General features: G+C 37.0%; 2 protein-coding genes across 4 annotated transcripts in view; both read right to left on the bottom strand.

The window, feature by feature from the left end:
- The window catches only part of kifc3 (kinesin family member C3), a 34,390-nt gene extending 22,715 nt beyond the window's left edge, over nt 1-11,675 (bottom strand). For 2 of the 3 annotated variants that reach the window (XM_051870374.1, XM_051870372.1), the window contains exons 1-2: nt 11,250-11,675; nt 499-616 (exon numbers count right to left, since the gene is read on the bottom strand). In XM_051870374.1, coding sequence (XP_051726334.1) covers nt 499-616; nt 11,250-11,534 — 403 coding nt within the window. In that variant the 5' untranslated portion in view covers nt 11,535-11,675. Of the gene's footprint in view, nt 1-498; nt 617-7,751; nt 7,945-11,249 lie in introns of those variants that run through there. The other variant, XM_051870375.1, reaches the window with a different exon arrangement.
- Nucleotides 11,676-12,256: 581 nt separating this feature from the next.
- Nucleotides 12,257-23,797, bottom strand: part of cngb1a (cyclic nucleotide gated channel subunit beta 1a) — a 61,939-nt gene continuing 50,398 nt past the window's right edge. The window contains exon 36 of the mRNA XM_051870371.1: nt 12,257-12,557. The gene's annotated coding sequence lies outside the window, so the exon portion shown is untranslated. The remainder of the gene's footprint in view (nt 12,558-23,797) is intronic.

Here is a 23,797-nt window from a genome sequence, read left to right on the forward strand (position 1 = left end):
GCCTCGACATTTCCCTGTTTTTCCTCTTTGTTTGCTTCCCTTTTTAGTCTTTGTTTCTCACACAATTGCTGTGCCTGTTGTTATATTGTCCCGTGCAGCACAGAGCGCATTAGCACAAGTACATATTTTCTCTCGCACACACAACAGTCCTAGTGTTCAAGCCCTCGTCTCATCTTTAAGGAGATTTACCCTTCTGTACCTGGAGAGAGCGCATATTGTTCTGCATTCGATCCCGATCCGTCCGTCTCTGTTGCTCCTTGTCAGCGGGCAAGACCGCATCCCTTGCGCTCTTCTCGATGACTGAGCCAGAGAGGGCTCTCTCTCTCTCTCTCTCTCTCTCTCTCACACACACTCACACACACACACACACACACACACACACACACACACACACTCTGTATCTCTCTCTTCCCCACCACATACACTCAAACATTCAAACTATCCTCTGAAAAATGTTGCCACACCGGTTTTTAAGTCCACTCATGTGACAGTGCTTACCATCCAATGAGAGGTCTTTGTTCCAGAGCTCCTGCAGGCAGGGGGTGTGTCCGACGTCCCAGGTCTTTCGTGTGCTGTACATGACCGCAGGGCCGAGCAGACCACTCCGCTGGACTGGCTGTAAACAGACAAAAATCCAATAAATACCCTAATAATGAACATTTAGGGCTTTTCACACTGCACTTAACCCTGGGTTATCGTCGTTCTAAACACAGCTTCTCAGGGCTTGACATTAACTTTTTTGCTCACCAGCCACTGTGTTAGTGATTTTCCAAAGTTACTAGCCACTCAGCATTTTCACTGGCCACAAATTTGACAGATACCATGGGGAAAAACTGCCATACAGATATTTTTAATATTATCCCATAATTTGGCAGCAGGTATATTAGGCTGCTGTCACTTTAAGACCTAACGCACAGATCCATTATACTGTTACACATGCATTTTCTTTCTCAACTATTTATATTCACTTAAAACATAACTGACTCTGTTTGTGAATACTCGCTAAGACCAGCATTTTGACATTATTTAGTGTGTATTTGACTGTTTAAGTGCAATTAACAACGAAAAAAGAACTATTTAATACTGAGAGGAGGCTTTATGTGCCGCACTTTGGGTGTGAGCACAAAATCTGCGGGCATGAGTAAAATTATGTGCAATACGCGCAATCTCATGCCGAAATTCAAGCCCTGTAACACCAACAATATTCATTCAGAGCAAATGAAATGAGTGAGGGGAGGTGGGTTTGTGTGTCGGAGAGATGAGAGAGAGATAAAGCGCAGATAGTATTCAAATGCATAAATCATAAATTAGGCCTAAATATGTGTTTTAATTTGCAAAGTCATAGAAATGCTATCGTAGACTTTTTCTTTTGCTATTGAAGCACAAGGGAACACACAAATTGTAATTTTACATAATTTTACTATAAAAGTTTAACTTCTGCTTCTGAGAACCCTGGAAAAGTGAAAAGGGCCCATAGAGGTGTAATGCTGCAGAAATCTCTGCATGATGCCTACGTCTCCCTGCAGTCACGTGACCAGAACTTGTCCAAATGACCAAACTTCAGGGCCATAAACACAAATGGTTTTATGACAAATGAGATTAGAGTGCACGGGCTACAGGTCACACTGACACAAGAGGATTAGGCTCCTTTCAGACAGACAGACAACAAAGGAACCTGGCCACCCAATGACTGAATAACTGACTATTAATAGTGTCATACACACACACACAAAAAATAAATAAATAAACAAATAAATAATGCATTGGCAGTATTTAATAGCAGGTCACCAAATTTGTGATGAAATGTAACCTAGGCATTACCCATTTCAGCACTGCAGCATGAATAAAAAAGCTTTTAATAGGATAATCATGAATCTCTCCAAATATTCAGTCTGAGCTAGTATGTGGTCAACAGAAAACCACTCTGTCATCATAGTACAAGGGGTCATTGGCTGATTTAACATGTCTGGGCCTAAAAAAAAAGTCAGATGCTGAAATTTAGTGGTGACGACTGAATAGCAGCATAAGCTCGACCCAACAACACACGCTAGTCATGCTGAAACTAATCCTCCTAGAACACAGAAAACCCTTCGAAGACTACATAGCTTCTATTCATGCTGGTCTCTCACTGACTTCACATGCACACAGTCCTGCTGTACCATGAATCCGGCTTTTCTGCAGTCCTGAGGATGCCCAGGCTGATCCCAGTCCAGCCAGCCCTTGTTAATGAGAGATCCCATCCAACACAACATCTTTATCCTCTCCAGTCACAACTATCAAACAAACTGCTCTTAACCGCTCCACATCTTCAAAATGATGCTCATGCTGATCTTACTGTTAGAAAAGAAAAGAACCTGTTTACTAACAGGTTAGTGAAGACGTCCTGTGTCTCCACCTCTCTCTACAGAGATAAGGCAGCTTGCATCAAGTTCATTTTACCCATAATCCTTTAAGCTGCCAGCAAATGACCTCTTTCCAGTGCAATGGCAGGACAGGCATTTTTGGACTGATCCAAGTCCAATCCCTGCACTGGAAATCTTCACTTTCACCTGATATTTTGGAAAACATCTGCATAGTTCCAGCAGATATCCTCATGCTCACACAGTGGCCAAAAACTCACACTACCTTTCAAAAGTTTGGGGCTGGTAAGATTTCTTTCATGTTTTTGATAGAAGTCTCTTCTGCTCACCAAGGCAGCATGGTCAAAATTACAGGCAAATACTGTAATATTGTCAGTAGGGCTGGGAAAATAAATCAATGCATCACAAATCAAGAAATGATTCTGGATTGATTCTGAGATTTTCTGAATGCATCGTGATTCTCGAGTCAATTCTGAGCTTAGTTTTTAAAAGCAGATGGCAATGCGTGCTTTAGAAACAGCTGTACTCTGCTTGCTTCCAATTCCTTACACACACACCAATTAAACCTAAAATAATCATTCATAAAGTTTGAAAAGGTTGAAGCGAATTACAAGTGTGTTTGGAGTGGGCTGTTTACATTAATCTCATGTCATAAAAGCATTCTGAGGTGCAAGTACTTTCTCAGACTCAGCCGAACACATGAGCGCTCTTCTTCATGAGCATTTGAGCATGCGTTTAAAAACTAGCCTAGAGCGCCATCTGCTGTTTAAAAACTAAGCTCAGAATCGATTCAACAGAGAATCGCGATGCATTCGGAAAATCTCAGAATCAATCCACGAATCAAGAAGCATTGATTTATTGTTGCAGCCCTAATTGTGAGAAGTGATTACAATTTAAAATAACTGTTTTGTATTGTAATAGATTTTAATATTTAATTTTTTCCTGTGATGTTAAGGCTGAATTTTCAGCATCATTACTCTAGTCTTCAACGTCACATGATCCTTCAGAAATCATTCTAATATGATGATTTGATGGTCAAGAAAAATTTAGGCTATTATTATTATCAATGTTGAAAACCGTTTTGCTGCTTAATATTTCTATAATATAATATAATATAACGTAATGTAATGTATTTCCTTAATAATGCTGTAAACTACACATGGGAGTCAGTTGGTACTAAATTACTATAATATTGAAGGTTAAAATGAACTTATTTATATACAAACACTTAAATTACACTCAATGTTTTTTTTATAATGAATAAAGTTTAGAATTACATAATCATATTTCTACTCCAATTCGTTTTTTTGAAATATAAACATTTAAATCGTGGCTGTCATAACTGATTTATTCAAACATGCATTAAATGTTGAAGAACATTAAAAATTATAATGAATATGTAACGGTGCATATATTTATTAGAATGCTGCTCTCTAGAGTTCATTTTTCAAGCTGACTAACGAGTTTATAAACCATATTCACTGAATATGGTTTTTCTGAGGTAAATGTGACGTTATGTGACATTGTTTACAAGCTGTTTTATTGACGTCTTTCCAAGGTTGAAACACTGATTGAGCTATTACACGAGACATGATACAGATTTCGATAAGTTGTACTGTATCTTTCAACATACCTTCAGATGTTTATTCATGTTTACGCTGTAACTGGTATTAAAGCTGAGAAGAAGATGTTCACATGCGCGCCGTGCTGCTGCTTCTCTTTAACTGAGGCGCTAAAGCGATCTGTCACGTCACATTAACAGCGCCAAAACGGTATTTATTTTTTGAATCTCATAATAAGATGGACGTCATTTGAAATCTGAGACTTTGCTTCATATCAAAAGTAACAATACACAAAGATTATTGCGATTTATTAGATGGGAGGCGCGCTACATGTTGTGTTCATTCATCAACTGAAAACAGACTAGACCAATCGATTCTTGGGATTTAAGAATTGATATCAGTTCATAAAAATGAGAATCGATTAAAATCGAGAAATCGATATTTTTTTACCCAGCCCTAGTAAAAAGTATTTAAGTTTTTTTTAACCAAGTGCCATTTCTTTAAAATAAAGACAGTTTATTTAGCACCAAGAACATTATTTCACCAAAAAAAAAAAAAAACCTTATTTAAATTATAAAACAATAAAATTACTGTTCAAAATAAAGTATTGACATTGTGCTTTTCAAACATTGATGTAACAGGGAGAGTCATAGTTAATGTGAACATCTGTGGTTACTCTGATAGGAAACCTGTGTGAACTTGAGAAAAACTGACTTACATCAACTAAAAATCACTGCCACAACAGAGAATTAATGCTTCACTTGCTATCAAAATTATTGTAAATATGAGTTTTCTATTTACAAATTGGACATGAATGCCCTCTCAAGTCATATTTACCACTGAGAAGCTCTGGGATAATTTTGATACCGAAGTTGCTGAGTTGGCCGGGCCATAAAACTTTAAACATGGCGGAGGAGAGAACAATTGTTGCTGTGACAGGTGTGCTTTATTAGTTTTTTCCACAACAGCTATAGCAAGCTGATGATGCAGACAGTAGGGTGAATGTTGATATGGTTGTCAATGAATTGGATGCTAAATATCATTTTAGCTTTAATAAGATTTTTTTTCCATTAACTGGGCAAGAATAAACCTTGTGTCCTCCATGATTCCTGTTCTTTACAACAACAAAGCACTTGAATGCCAGGAGCTCGTAATCATGACTTAAGTTAGGAAGCAGGAAATTTCCAATAGCACATGAAGGCAGCATACACATCACTGCTAAAATGGCTCAGAAAAGTGAAGTTAGCACTGAGAAAAGCTCTAGAAGCATTTGTTTTTCATTCAAACAAGTATGAGAGCACTTTTAGCTTCCTGTCGACCCAAAGTTAGTCCTCATTCCACCTGAGAAGAAATATAAGTTCTGAAATGTCCTTTTAGAGATAGAAAACACATGTACTCTTAATAGTCTCTCAAATTCTGGCATAAAGAAACATGTCCCCTTTAATAAAGGTGTTTTGACCACCAGAGGGAGCCGTACATGGCACACCAACATCAGACCTCATGATTCTGATGTGAGTCACTCTTTAACAATTACTGGATTCATTTTTCAGAGGTGTACAGACAGATGATGATCCGTCATGTACAAACAAACATAGCCACTAATTATCCAACAGAAGTCACAGTAAACAAAACACTCAATTATCCCAGAGCCTTTCCCTCTCCTTCTCTCTCTTCCCTTAAGGTCAATTTATACTCTATCACTGGTAAAACAACACTCAGGCCCTTCTGATGTTTCACGGTGGTCTCCTGGGAGGATCTCACACACACAGACTGCTCTAATGAAACCACTGATCAGCTTCAGTCCCCTGATGAAACCGCACACCACACATATTCATTTCATCAAGTCCTACAGATGGGCATTTCACGAGCTCTTGAGAAACACTGTTGAAAACGACTGTTTAGCTGAGGAAGAGCTAGGTTATTCCCATCACACTGACATGGTTTTCATCTCCAGCAGCATACTTACACACAGCGGAGTGTGTGAATCTCATTAGCCTACTTCTGCTTTTCTCTCTCCCCTGTGCTTCAGCTTCTATTTTAGTTCTGCTGCCCACATTGACAGAGACAAAAAAAAAAAAAAAAAAAAATCATGTACAAACCAACTGCTGGTCGAGACAGACTGCTCTTAAAAAAAAAAAGCATTCAAAACACTACACACATCTGAACGCACTCCGAACAAACAATATACAGTCAAAAAAACAAAACAAAAAAAAATATTTAGACATTGATATATTTTTACTAGTGGGTGCAGGACACTATAGTTCATTTATGTAAGTGAGGATAGCAAAATAAAGTAAACTGACATATTATACCCAAAAAAGTGTTCATACAGTGGACTACCAGTAAAACTGATCAAAATTTGGAACCAAAAATTCAGACTCTTATTCAGACACAAATAGGTTAATGTATCATGTAGGTTTACTTTAACATTTTTGCACATAATGCTTTGAAGTCTTTGAGACCCCAACAATAAAGAATGTAAAGTCAACTGCAACAGAACAGGATAAATATTATCTTATATTTTAAATGCACAGCAGACCTTTTAAAAAGGTTCAGTTTTGGAGATTAATAAAAAGCTTTAATTACTAAATTACAATTAAAATCTGAGAAGTGTGTTGATGCATAATACTTGAAGTCAGCAAAAAAAAAAAAAAAAAAAAAAAAAAAATTGATTAAAATAAAATATTAAATACACATTTAAAAAAACATTTATAAATAAAATAAAATAAAAAAAACATTAAATTAAAATAAATTTAAAATAAAATTGAAAATAATTTTAAATTTAAAAATATTAAAATTAAATAAAGAACATTTAAAAAAAAAACTTTATAAATAAAATAATAAAACAAAACAAAATAAAATAAATTAAATATTAAATTAAATATTAAAAATATTATTTATAAATAAAATAAAATAAATACCTTGGGATAATAATAATACCCACAAAACTAGATCTGATGGATCCATAAAGATTTGGATTCATTTGCATTTTTATTTTTAAAATGCATAAAGTTTCTTTTTAGGAAAAGGGTTAGGATTTTAGTCAGTCTGTAGCATTACAGACTCACAATGGCTTTATACTAAACAATAAAAGTCTATGGTACTGTATGCCTTTATGTTGGTGTCAATGTAAATGTGTGTATCTGGTTTCTGAATCAATTCCATTTTATTCATTATTGAAATATAAAACAAAAGCTCTCACTAAAGTAACCTGTTAGTTACTGCTGACCATTTCTTTACTGTAGCCTACAGCATCAATCATTCATATCAGCCGATGCATGCATGCGCACAGACAGTCTGTCACCATCGAGCAGAATCCTGTGGTCCAACAGTCTGTCGCTGTCTGTCTGATTTTCCTGTATCATTCATTCATCTGCAGTCTCCCCCTGAGTATGTCTCTCCATCTGTCCGTCTGCCTCCTGTTTCCGCATTGCTTTGTCTAAATCACTGTACAAACACATGGAGGACAGGGACGCAACGCAAGCACATGCAACTTCTCTGCTATGAAAATCCCCATAAAAAAAACATTCATCTGAATCCAGTTATCACAGCTTCCCCATCCCCCCATGATAAGAGTAAAATCACCGCCTCCCTCTGCTCCTGTAAATCCCTCCATAGCAAACATCTGTCTGCGCTGGACACAGTGACATTAAACACCATATGCAGTGTCCAGCGTCTGTGCATGCGTGTCATGACTCGTGAGAGACCATGTGTGTTAAATATTAGACAGGAAAAAACATCTTAGACAGGAAAAATGAAATATGAACAGAAAAACAGCACACATGGCTTAAGCAAAATTTTTCTGCATCATCTCCATCTCTGAACTCACCTCTGTCCCTGCGGTCTCCTGGTGTGCTCATGCCTTCATAATTTTAGGTTTTATTTGGAGTGTGAGCACACATGCTCATTTACACACACATACACACGCTGCCGATCTCAGCTAAGCCGTCGCTCTCGCTCTCTCTTTGTGTCACACACACACACACACAGCTCCTCTCTCCTCACATACACTCTCGTACTGACACCAACGCCGTTTTTCCTGTCGCTGTTCCTTGGTAACGGTGGAATCCGAGCCGCATCACGCCTCCCCCGCGCTTCTGTCCTCCTTCCCCTCCTATCCCACAGTTCCCTCCTCCCTCTCTCACCCTCTCTCTCCGTCGCCAGCCTGGCCACTGAAATTAATATTTTAGCATGCGAATGTAGCGTGGTGCTGCTTTTCACTCCACTAACATTTGTGTCCACCTATTGTTTGGCACACTGAAATATTTTACATTTATTTATTAAATGTGTTCATTTTCAGTGCATTTAAGATATAAAGAATTGAACACACAACCTTGGTGTGTTCTTCTGAAAAATCATGCATCAAATACAAATCACTCTACAAAAAATGATATAATAATTTAAACAGACACGTCTTTAAGCCGGTCACAGTGGGTGAAATTGTTCACTCATTTGTGTAGTGTATTAATTGACGGGTCTCTCAGCGACTACACTGACACCATTCTTCTGCTCCCATGAGACCAAACTCTGAGGCACTGCTGGGTAACTGGGTTACAAACGCAAACATGAGCTGGTATTGAGAATGTGAGATGGCTTATGAATATGAATAACTAGCTGATAAACACTGTATAGATTGAAAGCTGTTTCTCTTTAACTGAGCACAAATCATTTTATGGTCAGGTCAGCGTTAATAAAACATTTCCAGAGAACTGTAAAAGCAATAAAAAACTGTTGTTAGGTGTCTGTAGGAATGCTGTGCTCGTTAAAAGTTTACTAATTAAGGTCTTAAAAGTTAGGGTTAGCCTTGATAACAAATCTGTGTCAGCTCAGGATTTTTCCATGCATTGACATAAGCCCTGTTAATGATAATCCAATACTGCCATTCTGATCGCTGGCTGTGTGCAAGTCAAACAACACCCTGAAACTCATTGCAAAAATGAGTACTGAGTACTTAGGGATAGTTCACCCAAAAATGAACTATCTAAAAGAAACTAAAAGAATTCTGTCATCATTTACTCACCCTCAAGTTGTTCCAAACCTGTATGAATTTCTTTCTTCTGCTGAACACAAATGAAGATATTTTGAAGAATATTTGGAAGTCAATGAGTCCCATCAAATGTTTGGTTACCCATGTTCTTCAAAATATCTTCTTTTGTGTTCCGCAGAAGAGAGAAATTCATACAGGTTTGGAACAACTTGAGGGTGAGTAAATGATGACAAAAATGTTCATTTTTGGGTGAACTATCCCTTTAAAGAACTGATAGTTGAGCTACATTTGGTTTCCCAACAAAAAAGATCTCATTAACTTCAATGATTATGACTACACTGCAAGAGCGATGTACCAGAATACCATTATGGCTGGAAACATGCTCTGAAAAAGAACGCAAATATGCATAGGGCTGCACGATTTATCACACGATATAAAAAATAACATTGAACTTAAATGCGATAACCGCTTACAAACGATTCTTAGTGCGATTATGAGATCGCAAAGGCTGCGATTACTTTTTTTATGCGCAGCTTGTCAATGAAATATGGCTCCAAATGCTAATCCATCTTAGTTTGAGTCGCTTATAAAAGAAACACGCGTCAAACATCTTTCCAGACATGAGAAGCATTTATTAACATCTTGTCCAACAAAAGACATTTAATAACGTTTTTACTCAAAACTCACTTCATAACGACAATTGAGCATCTTTCTGTGAGATGATGTGGCTTCTTACACAGAATAAGGCAGTCGTGTTTTTATTAGTCATGTTTAATCAATCAAAGCGTTTCAATCTTCTGTTTATTCAGCTACAGCGATGTGAAGCGTGTTATCTTCTTCTGCAGCAGGGCATATTTGCAGTTTCTACGCTCTCTGGCTTTCAGATGGAGAAGCATTTACTACTGATCAGAGAGCCGTACAGCTCTGACAATCTGTGCATAAAATAATCGTAGCCTTTGCCAAATCACGTGCAGTTTAATCGTGATAAATCATGCAGCCCTACAAATGCAGATGCTTGCCCAACACATTGAAAATGTCCAGTCTTGCTGTGCTTTACACAACAAGTGATAGTTCTTTTTAAATATCTATGACATAAAACCACATGTGTTTTCCTGATATCCAGCCATAAACACTTGCTGAGCAAGATTCTCTTCAAACAATTACTGTTCAAAGACAAAACTTTCCATATAGCTGTGAGTAATATAATCAATATATCGACTTATTGCACAATATATGGACATGACCTCGATAATTTTTGGTGATGCGATATATTGTCCATTATGCTTACATATAAATAAATGTCACCAAGATTTTGCTGCTCTCTGTCATCTTATCTGCTCTCCGTGTCAGAGGTGAAAGTAGGGCTTGGGTGGATACACAGTATGGACATTGACAGGTGAAGAGAAGGATTCATTCGAGGCGTTATAGTGTTTTCCTGACAACTACACTGTAGACAGGCAGTTTGGATGTAGTCGTAAAGCCACAATCTACTGTTACAGTGCAAATATAACAGCGCAAATATGTGCACGCTCACAGCTAGCATTAAGACCATTTCACAAGTCACATGGCAGTCTCGAGTGTCTAGTTCACTTTCACAGAGAATGTGTCTTTTGCATTCCACTGTGCCTTTTTTCCATTGTTTTCTATATAAACGTGTGCTAGACGAAGGGGAGATTTCTGCTGATCCAACAAGTGAAAGCAAAGAACATTGAGGGAAGGGAACAACACTAGATTGAGTGCATTACGTATGAATTAAATTACGGTTAAAGAGGACAGGGAGCTCTCTGATTAACCCACTGCTTACATAACCAGTCAGGATTTTATCTGCTAAAACAGTCCATCAGACAGCAAAGAACATTAGAAACGGGACAGCATGATAATAATCATTCCAGGTACACGAAAACCCCCATGTACACTCTGCAAAAAGAACATACTGATATTTACAAGTCTTTCACATTCTGAATTACTCTAGAAACAACTGATCGCACAAAACTACTGAAAACAATTGGATGAGACATTTTGAAACGCATCCAGTTGGCTAAAATAGCTCTATTAGACATTCTGCAATGACTTTGATAACAGCAATGGAGGAAATTCACACGCTCAGAAACATCTTATGTTTCACCAAATCAATAATGCAACACTAATAAATAAGGAGAAGAAATCAATTAATAAATAATTGCATTTTGGAATAAATGGAGGTTTTCCAGTAGCTGGCAGACAGTCGCTCCTGAACGGATCAGTCAAAAACAACAGTAACCTTAAATAAACTTCATTGAATGGTGATCTTTATCATGTATCAGCAAAGTAAACAGTGCCGATCTCCATTTTCAATCTCACCTGTGCTCTCTTCCTTCTCTCATGCACGTTATCCAGGTGAAAAGATCTTCTTTTACTTGCTCTGCTGGATCCATCCAGGCATCTTTCAAAGTCATGCAGTCTAGGGACTGCTCCAGAACTTCCAGGCAAGGGTTGCTTGTTCCTCTTCTTGCGTCCCAGTTTGGCTACATCCTGACTGTGCTGCTCAGGGCCCTCAATTGCTTTGGGTTCAGAGGTTTCCTGGAGCTTGGGTCTCCTAAACAGGCTGTGGAGAGACAGCAACACCAGGGTGCACAGCACATACATGGTGGTGCTGACTAATAGAGTCACGAATGGGTCCACCAACACGTTCAGTCAGAGACCGAGATGGAGTAACCTTTAAAAGACATTCCGGCTGATCTCGTTTCAGGGTCAGTGCAAGCACAGAACACAATCTTCTGGTTGAAGTTACAGTCGTGATATCAGCTCTACAACACTTTGCATGTGTAATGGTGAGCTTTTCTGTCAAATTGAAGTCCAAAAAGGACAAATCCAAACAACCAGTTTGGAATAAAGTTCCCCAATAATAGTTGCCTTTTTGCTTCTTTTCTCGCCAGTTCTTCGTTGTATTCACATGGAAAACGCGTTCTACATGGTAAGACTGTTCAGTATGTGTTATTCCAATGCCTTGGAGCTTCTTCTAATGCTCATTTAGGCTGATAATCTGTCCGTGATCTGATCAGCAAATGAGATGGCTTCTCACATCTCCCAATCTCACTCGAGAGAGGATGAGGGAGGGCTGACTAATGCACCTGCTTTTAAACCCCACAAAGCCATTTTAACCTACCTGGGCACATCTATAAAGACACACCCTGATAAACAAGCTCATGTACGCCAACGCAAACACACGCACACTTGCGGAATAATAGATGAGTAGATGTTCTACTATTCAGGAATGGCTCTTGGATGTTTGGGTCCGCATCTTTCACGTCTCCATGCCTCTTCTTTGGAGAACTTTCAAAGGTAACCTTGATAACACAAGTGTATTCCACAGAAATCAGATCGACTGAGTAATCACGAAATTCTTCATCCAAAAAGAGTTGTAATCACCTTTGTCACAAGCTGATATCCAACAAATCTTCACCTCCTCTTGCGTCACTAATGGTTTTATTGTATTTTTTACAGTCGTTGGATTGCAGGGACAAAACTCTCACAGGTCAAACCACTCCTCCTTTCATAATGACTGGTTTTGATAGTCTTTATCCCAACTTGTGGTCTATACAACTGGGCAAACTCCAAACGGTCACAGCCTGGCTGCTCCTGCGTCGCTGGTGAAGTCCCACACCTCTGCTGAGAGAGAAAATGCATTTCACTCTTTCTCCCTCCCTTTTCTCATAGTGTCCATCTGTCACTGCAGTACAGACAGCTAAGAGTCTCTTAGCTGATGATGTAACAACTGTGTTTGCATCTATGCAAAAAAAGGAAAATCAACTCAAAAATGTTTTAAATGCACCGCTGAGGATAAAGAAGCTAGTCCCTGATTGGTCGTTGCCATGGTGAGATGACCTAGTTGAACTGCGTCTTATAAACCTGTCCATCATGCTTCTGCTGTGAGACAAGTAGAAAATAACTTTGAAATGGACGACCAAAAGAAAGGCTCACAGTGAGAACTGACAGTGTCGATACTGAAGGCTGAATTTTGATTTGTGGTCATAACCGATCACTGAAGCCTTGTGGTGAAACTTCAGGGAAGAAAAAAAAAAGTGTCACGTTCACTGTGTGTGTGCGGACAAACAAAAGACCTTCTGGTTCATTAACCTTTTTAGGGGCCTGCCACATACTTTAGACCAAGGACAATCAACAAGAATGCCTGTTCTAACCAAATTAACCAATACAGCCGTTAGTGCTCAACAGACCAAATAGCACATTTTACAAAAAAATGTTCTATATAATGTAAAACTTTACATTGAAAATGATCTCACTGCAAATGAATGCAGTATTTTATAAGAGCATTAAATAAAATTTTTGATCAAACCAATTAAAAGGTACAATCAGATCAGGGTTATAAAAGATAGGACTGCAATATACTTCAGTGGAAAAATAATAATAATGATAAACCAAGAATATGGCACCACCGGAACCATATAAAGTTAAATGTTGACAAAGCATGAAAACAGGTGACTGAGAGGCCACGTTACTTCACCAGCCAACTGCAATACAATACAACCTACAGTGCTTCCCACAGGTTTGAAATATACTTGCGGTGGTAGCCGGGTGAAAATTCCTCCTATACCCACGGCACAAAAATTGGTCTACTACATGTGACAAACAACAAATAATGTGTGATTTTTAACAGTATTTTTATTCATTGAAATTAATTTGAATTACATAGCATACTATTACATTTAATTGCATACTAATATTATGCATTATGCAATGTAAATTATGCAAAATTACAGCATTTAAATGGTCCTTTTCCTATGTTCTCCTTGCTATGTCATATAGTGTCTCTCTCAGTGAATGAGACATAGATTTTACAAGTAAAATTTATATAATGAATAATATATGGGTCTTTTCTTCCTGTGGTGCAGACTACAATAATTTACTATGAATTAAATGGAAATCAAATTAAATACAATTTATTGTGTAACCAAAATACCAATAATGCCCAGAAGAAGAAGAAGAAAAAAAAAAAAACTTAGCGTGTGACTTTTAATATAAACAAGCCCGAAATACACCAGGACTCTTATTTTGAAATGTCTACACAATTGCGGGCTAATCCTTCAGATTCTTACAACCATCTAAAACATATTATATAAAGGCCATAAAGTAGACATTGTCATAATTCACCAACTGGAGTTCATTAGCAATCGTTTGGCATACATCTGCGCTTTTCGTTGATTGAGAATCACTTTGAAGCAGTCTGAAGCGTTGTTGCGCGAGCCTGTAGAAGTTTAGAATGTGCAACAGCGCCGCCTTGTGACTTTGCAACATGCAGCGCCCTTTGTGAAATATCCACCGTGTCTCTGCAGCACACGTGGCAATTAGCGGGAGTAAACAGTTCTCGCGCACAGAACGAGCAGGTATGAAACGTGTAGGGCCAGGGGAGATTTTCCACTAGTTAATTGATCGCGGATGGTTTCATTATCTTGGGCGGATACAAAAGTATAAGAGGATAAAAATAATAAAAGCATAAATGTGTCTCCAAATATACTTGGGTGGCCGTTAATATACCTGGGCGGCCCGCCCAAGTAAAGTCTATGTGTGGGAAGCACTGACCTATATGAGGTGTTCTCCATAACACTATACTACTGTACATTAGGATTGTATCAATTCCATTAGAAATGATACAGGAATTAGTTCACAATCAATTTATAACATATCTATGTAGAGTTAGATTACCGGAAGATTAAATACTTTTTTCCCCAGAACAATTTGATATCTTCACTTCACAGATATTGTTATATATATATATATATAACAGTGTTGTCACGATACTGGAATTTCCAACTTCGAAAGAAAAATACATCGCAGAGCAAAGAGGACACTGACAACGCGTCGACAGACAAGACAGAGCAGGTTACTTTTAATTTGAAACTGTCTCAAATTTCAAATTTTGTAATTTTTGAAGAATTTTAAACAATAAATACCAGTTAGTGGCACTTTAATGTGTCATGACAGATCGCTGTAGTGCCTCAGTTCAAGCGGCTCGTGAGCGATCTCTTCATACTAGTTAATTTATAGCATCAAATAAACATTAATGAACATCAGAAGGAATGTTGTTTCAATCGTGGAAAGACGTCAATACACACCATTTTTCAAGTTCAAGTCCACCGACATTAATCTACCAACTCCCCTGACTGCTTTGTCGGACAAAATGGTGGATTCGGCGTTATGATTGGTTAGATCGCCTGTCAATCAAACTCTCAGCGAAGGGTCAATTCAGGTAAGAAATACTACAGAAATGTAAGTAATCAAATGTAAAATAACACTGGATAGTTTTATTGTAAAAATTAAATACAGATTAATGCTTACAATTAAAGTTACAAAAGTTATTCAGTCAAGAGCAGCAAGAGATTTTCTCTTGGTCTTTTGTTTTTTGATTAACATGACAGACAGCAGCATGTTTATTAGGCTGCTGTCACTTTAAGAGCTTATGCATGGATCCAATATGCTGTTACTCAAAATGAGTTTTCTCTTAACTATTTACATTCCAAAACTGACTGCATTTACCTGAATACTCGGCAAGACGGACATTGACTTTTTTTTTATTTTTTTTTTATAAATATTTGTCCGTTTAAGCACAATAAGCCATGAAAAAGAAGTCAATTTGGTACTCGTGAGCTGTTTGAGAAGCGGCTTTATGAGAGCGCCACTCATATAGATCAGTGGTGTGCGCTTTTTGTGCTGCGGGAATGACTATAATTATGCACAATACAAGCACTATTCAACCGGAGTGAATGAGACGAGTGAGTGAGAGGAGGCATGTGTCAATTCGCAGTCAGAGAGAAGAAAGAGTGAGAACACGCAGCTGGTATCAGTGTATCGATACTGAAATATCAATATTTTTTTTCACCACTAATATATATCTATATAGTTTAAAATAGGGGTGGGCGATATGGCAAAAATATCATACCACAATTTTGTTTTTTTTCAGGAAAATCACTATTTTATCAAGATTCTTTCCTGTTGGTTTTATTATTTTGCAAGTGACTGAGCAGTACAGCCAAACTAATTTTCCTATTTTAAAAATGTAGCCTTACAAGGTAACAAAATATAAAAGAAAACAGAATGACAGACCATTTAGGCCACAGTAGGGGTGGGTTATTTAATATTAAAAATAAGAACAAAAGATGCACATTACAAATACAATATAATATACAGATGAAATAAACTGTATATAACTGTATATTAACATCCGATAACCCTACCTCTGCGTTAACATGTGATGTGAATGTATGTCGCGTTGTACAGTATGTAGGGACAGAGGCACCAGAACTGCAACTAATAGAATGCACTGTAGCGCGGTACTATGATATTTCTTCAAAGGCAAATCGTTCACGCTCTAAAATCATGATATTACAAAATCTTGTTGTAATTTAACTTTCCAAGATTCCAAATGCCAATCACTGGTGTTATGCATGTTGGTATGTGATATGCGAGTTAAGCTGATAAAAAGGCAATAAACTATATTATATGACATTATAAAAATTCTGAAATTATATGACAGGTCAATAAACAAAGACTCCAGTGCTGCTATGACTCAGCGTAAAATAAAACAATACAAATCCAACAAAGTGGATATCAGTGTAAGGCAGTGTATAAACAAATGGGCTCAACATATTGACAAGTCTTCACAATGTTGTTCCAAACATGTATGAATTTCCTTCCACCGTATACTTTTTTGAAGGCTTCAGTCTCTCCATTCATTGTAATTGCATGGAAAAGAAAGGCCAGTGCATGCTTCAGAATTTCTCCTTCTGAGTTCCAAGAAAGTCAGTCAAATGGGTTTGGAACATCATGATGGTGAGTAAATGATGTCAATGTTCATATTTGGGTGAGTTATTTGTTTAAAAAAAAAAAAAAAAAAAAAAAAAAAAAGCAACAAATGTATTATTTACATTACGAAATATCAAACCAAGTGCTTTTCTCAGAACTAACTTTTAAGTCATTTTTGCATAGACATTTATCCAACTGATGTTGTATATAGACAGTTCTCCTCAAGTTCATGCAGGTGTAGATCACAAACAATTAAAGGGGTCATGAAATGGATTTTATGTTTCCTTTATAATTTTAATATGATTTTTACATCAAATAATATTCATAATTTAGAAATAAATGGCTATTTTCTACCCTGATTTTAGCCCTCTGATTTGTACACTCTGTATGAAGGGGCGTGTCTGCTGTGAGACTTCAGTGTAAACACCCAATGCTGTCATTGGCTGACATCTTTGCAACTGAAATAAGTATTACATGTGGAATCTTTTCGAATACTTTTACTACATTTTTACTATTACAGCTGTCGAGATAAATGAATCGTGAGAAATGTTGATTATTGCATTATATATTTAGATCTATTCCCATCACATGGAAGGTTGCAATGATGAGCAGCGAGCAGATGACAGTCTGTTGATCGCGTGAATGCAGTGATCTCATCACTGCAATGCAATTTCTGCACTCTCACGCAATGCTTTTACCATAACTAACAATGCAAAGACGATGTAAATACAGTAAGAAATTCATTGTGTAGTCTAAGAACGTCACTTAAGTTTTGGCAAGTGTCCAGATAAACTCGCGCTGCGTGATCAACAGCTTCAGCCATTATAAAGAGAGCATTCTTTGAAGTAAAAATACTAGGATTATTCATTATGAATTTAACTGTCATTACCGGTTTAAAAATTAAATGCGTTACTTACAGTTTGTGGGGTCTTTGCTGATTCCAGAAAAGTTGATTCCTGATCTTTGAGCAAAAGTTTTTGGGCAAAGCCAGTATTGTATTGCGACTTGTTCTCAAAACAGTTGCTGGTAAAATAGACATGCCGATATTCGGTAATATGATACATCACGATAATGAATATGCATGATATTGTTATCGCGGGCACTTCAAAATACTGTGAATAATTATTTATTACGAATTATTCAAATTTTTATAATGCATTTTAAGAATACTTTCCCCATCAACCGTATAAATGCACAACACCACTGTATGCTGCGTCAAAGAGACACGCGCACTCAGATGTAAACAAGCCCAATGTGCATGAGAGGCACATGGCGGAACGAGTGAAGGAGACGTGCTGAATGAAAGTGTACGTTCACTCTCTGACAGCAGAGGGCCCTGATGGACCAGCAGAAATGCAGCGGTTATCCCGGAAACCCCGTAAACAAAGCAGCTGCGCTACAGTATTTAAAATGCTTCATACAGCCATTAAGATTTTTGTACGAAAAATAATTATTACTTAAAGCCTTAGTAGGCTATTTATTTTCAAACTTAAATATTTTTATATTTTAAATCTGGACTACAACATGCCCTATAATGATTGAAAATGTTCCGATTGTTTGTTATTGCTCAGTAAAACTTCGTGACATAAGGCTTCATTAGTTAACATGTTAATTCATTATTACCAAACTGACAATGAAAAATACTTAAAGCATTTATTAATCTCAATGTTAATTTCTTAGTTAATGTTTAATAACATTACTAAAATCAAAAGTTGTAACTACAATTTAATGGATCTGAGCTAAATCTAACAATCGGTTGTATTTAACTAACATTAACAAAAAAAAAATACCTTCTGTAACAAATGTAGCTATTGCTCATTCTTAATCTTAGTTAATGCATTAACTAAAGTTAAATAATGAGACCTTATTGTAGAGGGTTACCTGTTGTTCTTTATAATTCTTTGGCACTTTAATCGGTTCAAAAAATATTTTACTTTATAATTTATTTTGTATTTAAATGTTCATAGTTCTTTTTGTTATAAGAAAAAGAGTTCTTAAACCTGTTATACTATGACAACACTTTTTTTGCAGCTTATTTCAATATCGTGATAATACCGTATACCATGATAAAAGCTTCAGCAATTATCGCAACATGAAAATGAGATACCGTCACATGCCTATGGTAAAATGTACAGTACAAACACACAAGTCAGCACTGACGTGACTAGGACGTTCATTAAAAATAAACTAATCCATTTTTCTCTGACATCGGGACCCCTTCGGTAGCTTACACAAAGATGATGTTTTTCCACAGCCAGGAACAGCATAACGTCTGCGTGGCGTCTTGTTATTATCATGATCTTATCGTAAACAACTAGGCCTACTTTAGATCCACTCGCTGCTCATCGACTGAACACCAGTGGGCGGGGACAACGATGCAATGATGTAAAAGTAGGCGTTGTTGTCTCGCTCCAGAGGCAGTCGTATGCAAATGATTGTGCCCCTGCGACGTCACATGCCACCTCTGATCCAAACAAAGCCTTTTTTACAGCTTGATTATATAAATGTTTAAATTATGGAACTTGCAGGATGTAATGATACAAAAACCTCTTATATGCCAAAAGACCAAGGAAAATTTTATTTCTCATGTCATGACCCCTTTAACTAATATTCAACAACTAGAAAGTGTCACAACATTTCAGTCTTTATTTTGAACAAGGTACCTATTGTTTTTTTGTTTTTTTATCATTTAAAACCTAATAAAATTGTTTTGCTTTGCTATGCTATTAAAAGGTATGCATGTGCTATCTTTTTTTTTTTTTTTTTTTTTTGCAAATAAATGCAATTTGGTTTAATATTTTTTAATCATTAATGCAATGAAAGTACATTTGCAATGCATTTTAAGTTTGATAAGTCAATTCTTTTTTGATCAACTGTAGATCTAGTTCCACAGAAAACACGAAAGGCAAATATCTGCACATAACTTTCAGTGGAATCTCAATGTTATCTTGATCCATCAGTGAATTATAAAAAGCGTGTGTGCAGGTGCTATGCAAACACACAGGTATGCGACTTCAAGTTAAGAGGCTAAGCCGAACACGACCACCTCAGTTAAGCAGCTTAGAACAGAAAAATTTCAGCAAAGTGAGCAGCGGGATTAGGAAAAGCTGACAGCTGCCACCACTCTCATTCAAGCCCTTCACAATTAATGCAACAAGACAGTGAGTTCAGAAAGGGAAAATCAGCAGAGACTTGTACAACCTCTCTGCGAGTCTCGTCTCCACACAGTGATGAATTTAGTATTGCTGACACACAATGGCCTCACTGTATGCTATTTCAGGAGCAAATTACAGACTAGCAGAAAAGGGTGGGAAACCTCAAAATTACAGGGTTAATGTCCACAAACGTATGATGCAATACCTCAACTTTTATCTTTTTGTCGGAGAAACGGTTTGAGCGCATACATTTTCAAGGAACTGGTTTCTTCGGAGAATGCTGGTCTTGGCAGCGCGGGTCAGAAACATCAGGATCAGTGTAAACCATGAAAAGTTAAACCGTGGAAACAGGTTTTACCCAACCTACTGCCAATGAGCAGTGACCTCATGAGTGAGTCAGAGTCTCCACTTAGGCGTACAGGCGTATATATGTATACACATGTGGTGAGACAGCCATGTTCTGGGTGTCTGACATCTGTTGCACACATTGCTCTTTACAGAAGCACCCAGCAAAGTTTACTTCTGCCCAGGGACTGCCAAAGAATACCAAAAGAAAGGAAATAAATCAATGTCTCCGAACCAGAACAACAAGTATTTAGGCTGTTAAAACTCAAATGTCTACCCTAAAATAAGAACAGCATTATTTTATGTTTTGGACCAATGTAACTTACACTCCTAAAGTCGATGTGAAACGGAAGTCGGAAATAGATTGGATGGATGGACTGTTGTAGTTTGCTATTGGTTGCACTCATGGGCGCCTGCAGGATCTTATCTCAGGGCATGCACAGAACTAGCAATCCACCCCCACCGCCTTTTGTTTTGTTTTGTTTTTTATGGTATCTGAGTCTTTGTCCCGAAATGTGCGTATTGTTTTTAGAGAAACATGTGATTAACGAAAATGAAGCCTCACTTTCTTTCCAGTCACGTGAATGCTTCACTTTGCATGTTAGAATGTTTGAACTCAGACCACTAGGCTACTCTACAGGTATATGGAAGTTCCAGTTCATTTACTAACATTTTAAATATATAAGCCTGTAGCCTATATTACATTTTCATATGTTCTGTCATATAAATAGTAGCTAGCCTATAAAAACAATAAAATAACAGCACAATTTACTTGCCTCAAACAACCCAGTACGTATTAGTATTATAATTATTGTTTTTTTTTTTTTTTGTTACATTTAATTTATTGCCAAACTTTAATATGTGAATTATATTATCAGAAAACTAAACACATTTAGTGTCGTCAGGCTTTTGTTTGTGCTTGATGGATGAAACAGAACTGCGCACTCAGGTTTATGGCTGCTGTAAATTTTACCTGCCACAAGATGGCACTGTTTTCGACACTCTATATGCTCTATATGCTCATGTGAGTGACATGTTGTCCCAGTCCCACGGATAAAACATTACATATAATAACATATAATAAACACTATAAAAAGAGCATTTGTGGTTAAAAAGTATATAATTTTTTTTTTTTTTTTTTTTTTTTGGAAAATAACCAATCGTTTCACTAGATAAGACCCTTATTCCTCATCTGGGATCATGTAGAGCCCTTTGAAGCTGCACTGGAACTGTAATTTGGACCTTCAACCCGTTGGTCCCTGTTGAAATCCACTATATGGAGAAAAATCCTGGAATGTTTTCCTCAAAAACCATAATTTCTTTTCGACTGAAGAAAGAAAGACATAAACATCTTGGATGACATGGGGGTGAGTAAATTATCAGGAAATTGTAATTCTGAAGTGAACTAATCCTTTAAAGGTTCTTCATGGAACCATCAATGCCAATAAAGAACATCTGTATCCACAAAAAAAGGCTTTGCATCTTTCTTTGGCCTATTGAAGATACAGGCCCATAAATGCAGATAGACCATGGAGCACAGCGCCATCTGTTGGTCTGAGCTGGTTTCCTGGATAGAGGAAAGTGATTCAAAGTAATTATGTAACATGAAGTCTTCCTTGTATTCCCAGTATGGAGAGGGGTGTGACAGGGTGTCTCAGAGAGTTCAGTTGTTTACCCAGTTTAACTAATGTATAATTAGAGAAAAGAAAATTATGGTACTATGTAACACAGGATATTCCTTAATTATATGACTAAACAAAATTAAGGTGATACCACGAGTGATGTCACTCATTACTTTCTTAAAAACTGTCATTTTAAATGCAGCGTCATGCAATAATAACTGGTAGTTGCTGTCAAGCAGTGACAGCAGCGTCCCAAAGTATGCTGTGTTGTTCTCAATCTAAAAGTAAACTATTTTAAACAACATTTTTTTCATTTGTCTATTATTATGCATGCCATTTCTGCGCTCATATTAATGGAATATGCATGGAATATAAAAATGTGCCACGCCAAAAGTGAACTGAAAAAAAGCTAAAACGTTCATCTCACACTTTTGATGAATTATTTATGTCTTTCCATGATTGTTTTATTCATTTGTAATTAGTAGATATGCCTTTTAAAATAATTTTGATTCAGAATGACAATAAATGATTCATAAATCAGACACACTATGGCTTCTGAGCATGTTTCACTCCACACAACATCAGTATAGGAATTACCTTGGTCAGCTCGGTTTGCCTGAGGAAGACAAGACATGACAGGCATCCATTTTGACAGCAAACAAGTGCCAGTGCGTGTGTTCTCCACCTCATCAAAGCACACACGCACACACACAGCTCTAGGATGAAAAGCGTCAGTGCCATAGACTTTTCTCACTGACTCCTCACTGAGGAATGTACTTAAGGGCATATTCATGAATGATAGAATACAAACTGGACAAAGCGGCCCAACATGTCTACGCACTCAGTATCACACCCTATCAAACGGATTGTAACTGTCAAAGTGCTCTCTGCATTGCATTGTAATGGAAGTTACGGATTTCTACCATAGATTGTTTCATTGGTCTCTGAATATGATGCACCTTGCTTAAAAAAAAGCTGCTCATGGCGGAAGACGGTGAAAAAACATTCTGTTTTCGTTGCATGCAGTGTAGAGGGGCATTTACTGATGCGTTACTGCATTCAGTTAGTTTTTTTGACAACAAAAGCACCATAAAAAAAGTTCAAAATAAAGCACAAGCTATATTCCATCTTCTGAATCCACATATATGGAAGCTTGTTTCTGAATTTACATTTCACAATTCTGTTTTTTTTCCCCTCTATGGAATAAAAAAAAAAAAAAAAAAAAAAGTTATGTGTGACTGTGTTACAATTCTGACAAAAATTCAGACTTTTTTCCCCAGAATTGCTAGATGTAAACTCGCAATTGTGAGATTTAAAAGCGCAATTCTGATTTTTTTTTTTCTTCTTCTCAGAATTTTAAGTTAATATCTTATGGAAGCTTGTTTCTGCCACTAAATAAAAAATAAAAAAGTAATTGTGACTTTTTCATCTCACAATTCCTTTTCTCAGAATTGCAAGATATAAACTCACAATTGCGAGAAATAGTCAGAATTGCAAGTTATAATGTCAGCGCGTTATAAACACAATTATGAGATATAAAGTCAGAATTGTGAGTTGCACGTTATAAACTCACAATTGGGACATATAAACATGCAATTCTGACATTTTTCCTCGCAATTCTGACTTTTTTCTCACAATTGCGAGATATAAATTCGCAATGGTGAGTTATAAAGTCCAATTCTGAGGAAAGAAAGTTTTTTTTCCTCAGAATAGTGTTTATATCTCACAATTCTGACTTTATAACTTGCAATTGCAAGTTTATATCATGCAATCTTGAGAAAAAAAAGTCAGAATTGCGAGTTTATAACTATAACTTGGAATTGCAAGTTTATATCACGCAATTTTGAGATAAAAAGTCAAAAAGCGTCAGTGCCATAGACTTTTCTCACTGACTCCTCACTGAGGAATGTACTTAAGGGCATATTCATGAATGATAGAATACAAACTGGACAAAGCGGCCCAACATGTC

The sequence above is a fragment of the Ctenopharyngodon idella genome, chromosome 18, assembly GCF_019924925.1.
Source record: "Ctenopharyngodon idella isolate HZGC_01 chromosome 18, HZGC01, whole genome shotgun sequence".
Taxonomy (NCBI): Eukaryota; Metazoa; Chordata; class Actinopteri; order Cypriniformes; family Xenocyprididae; genus Ctenopharyngodon; species Ctenopharyngodon idella.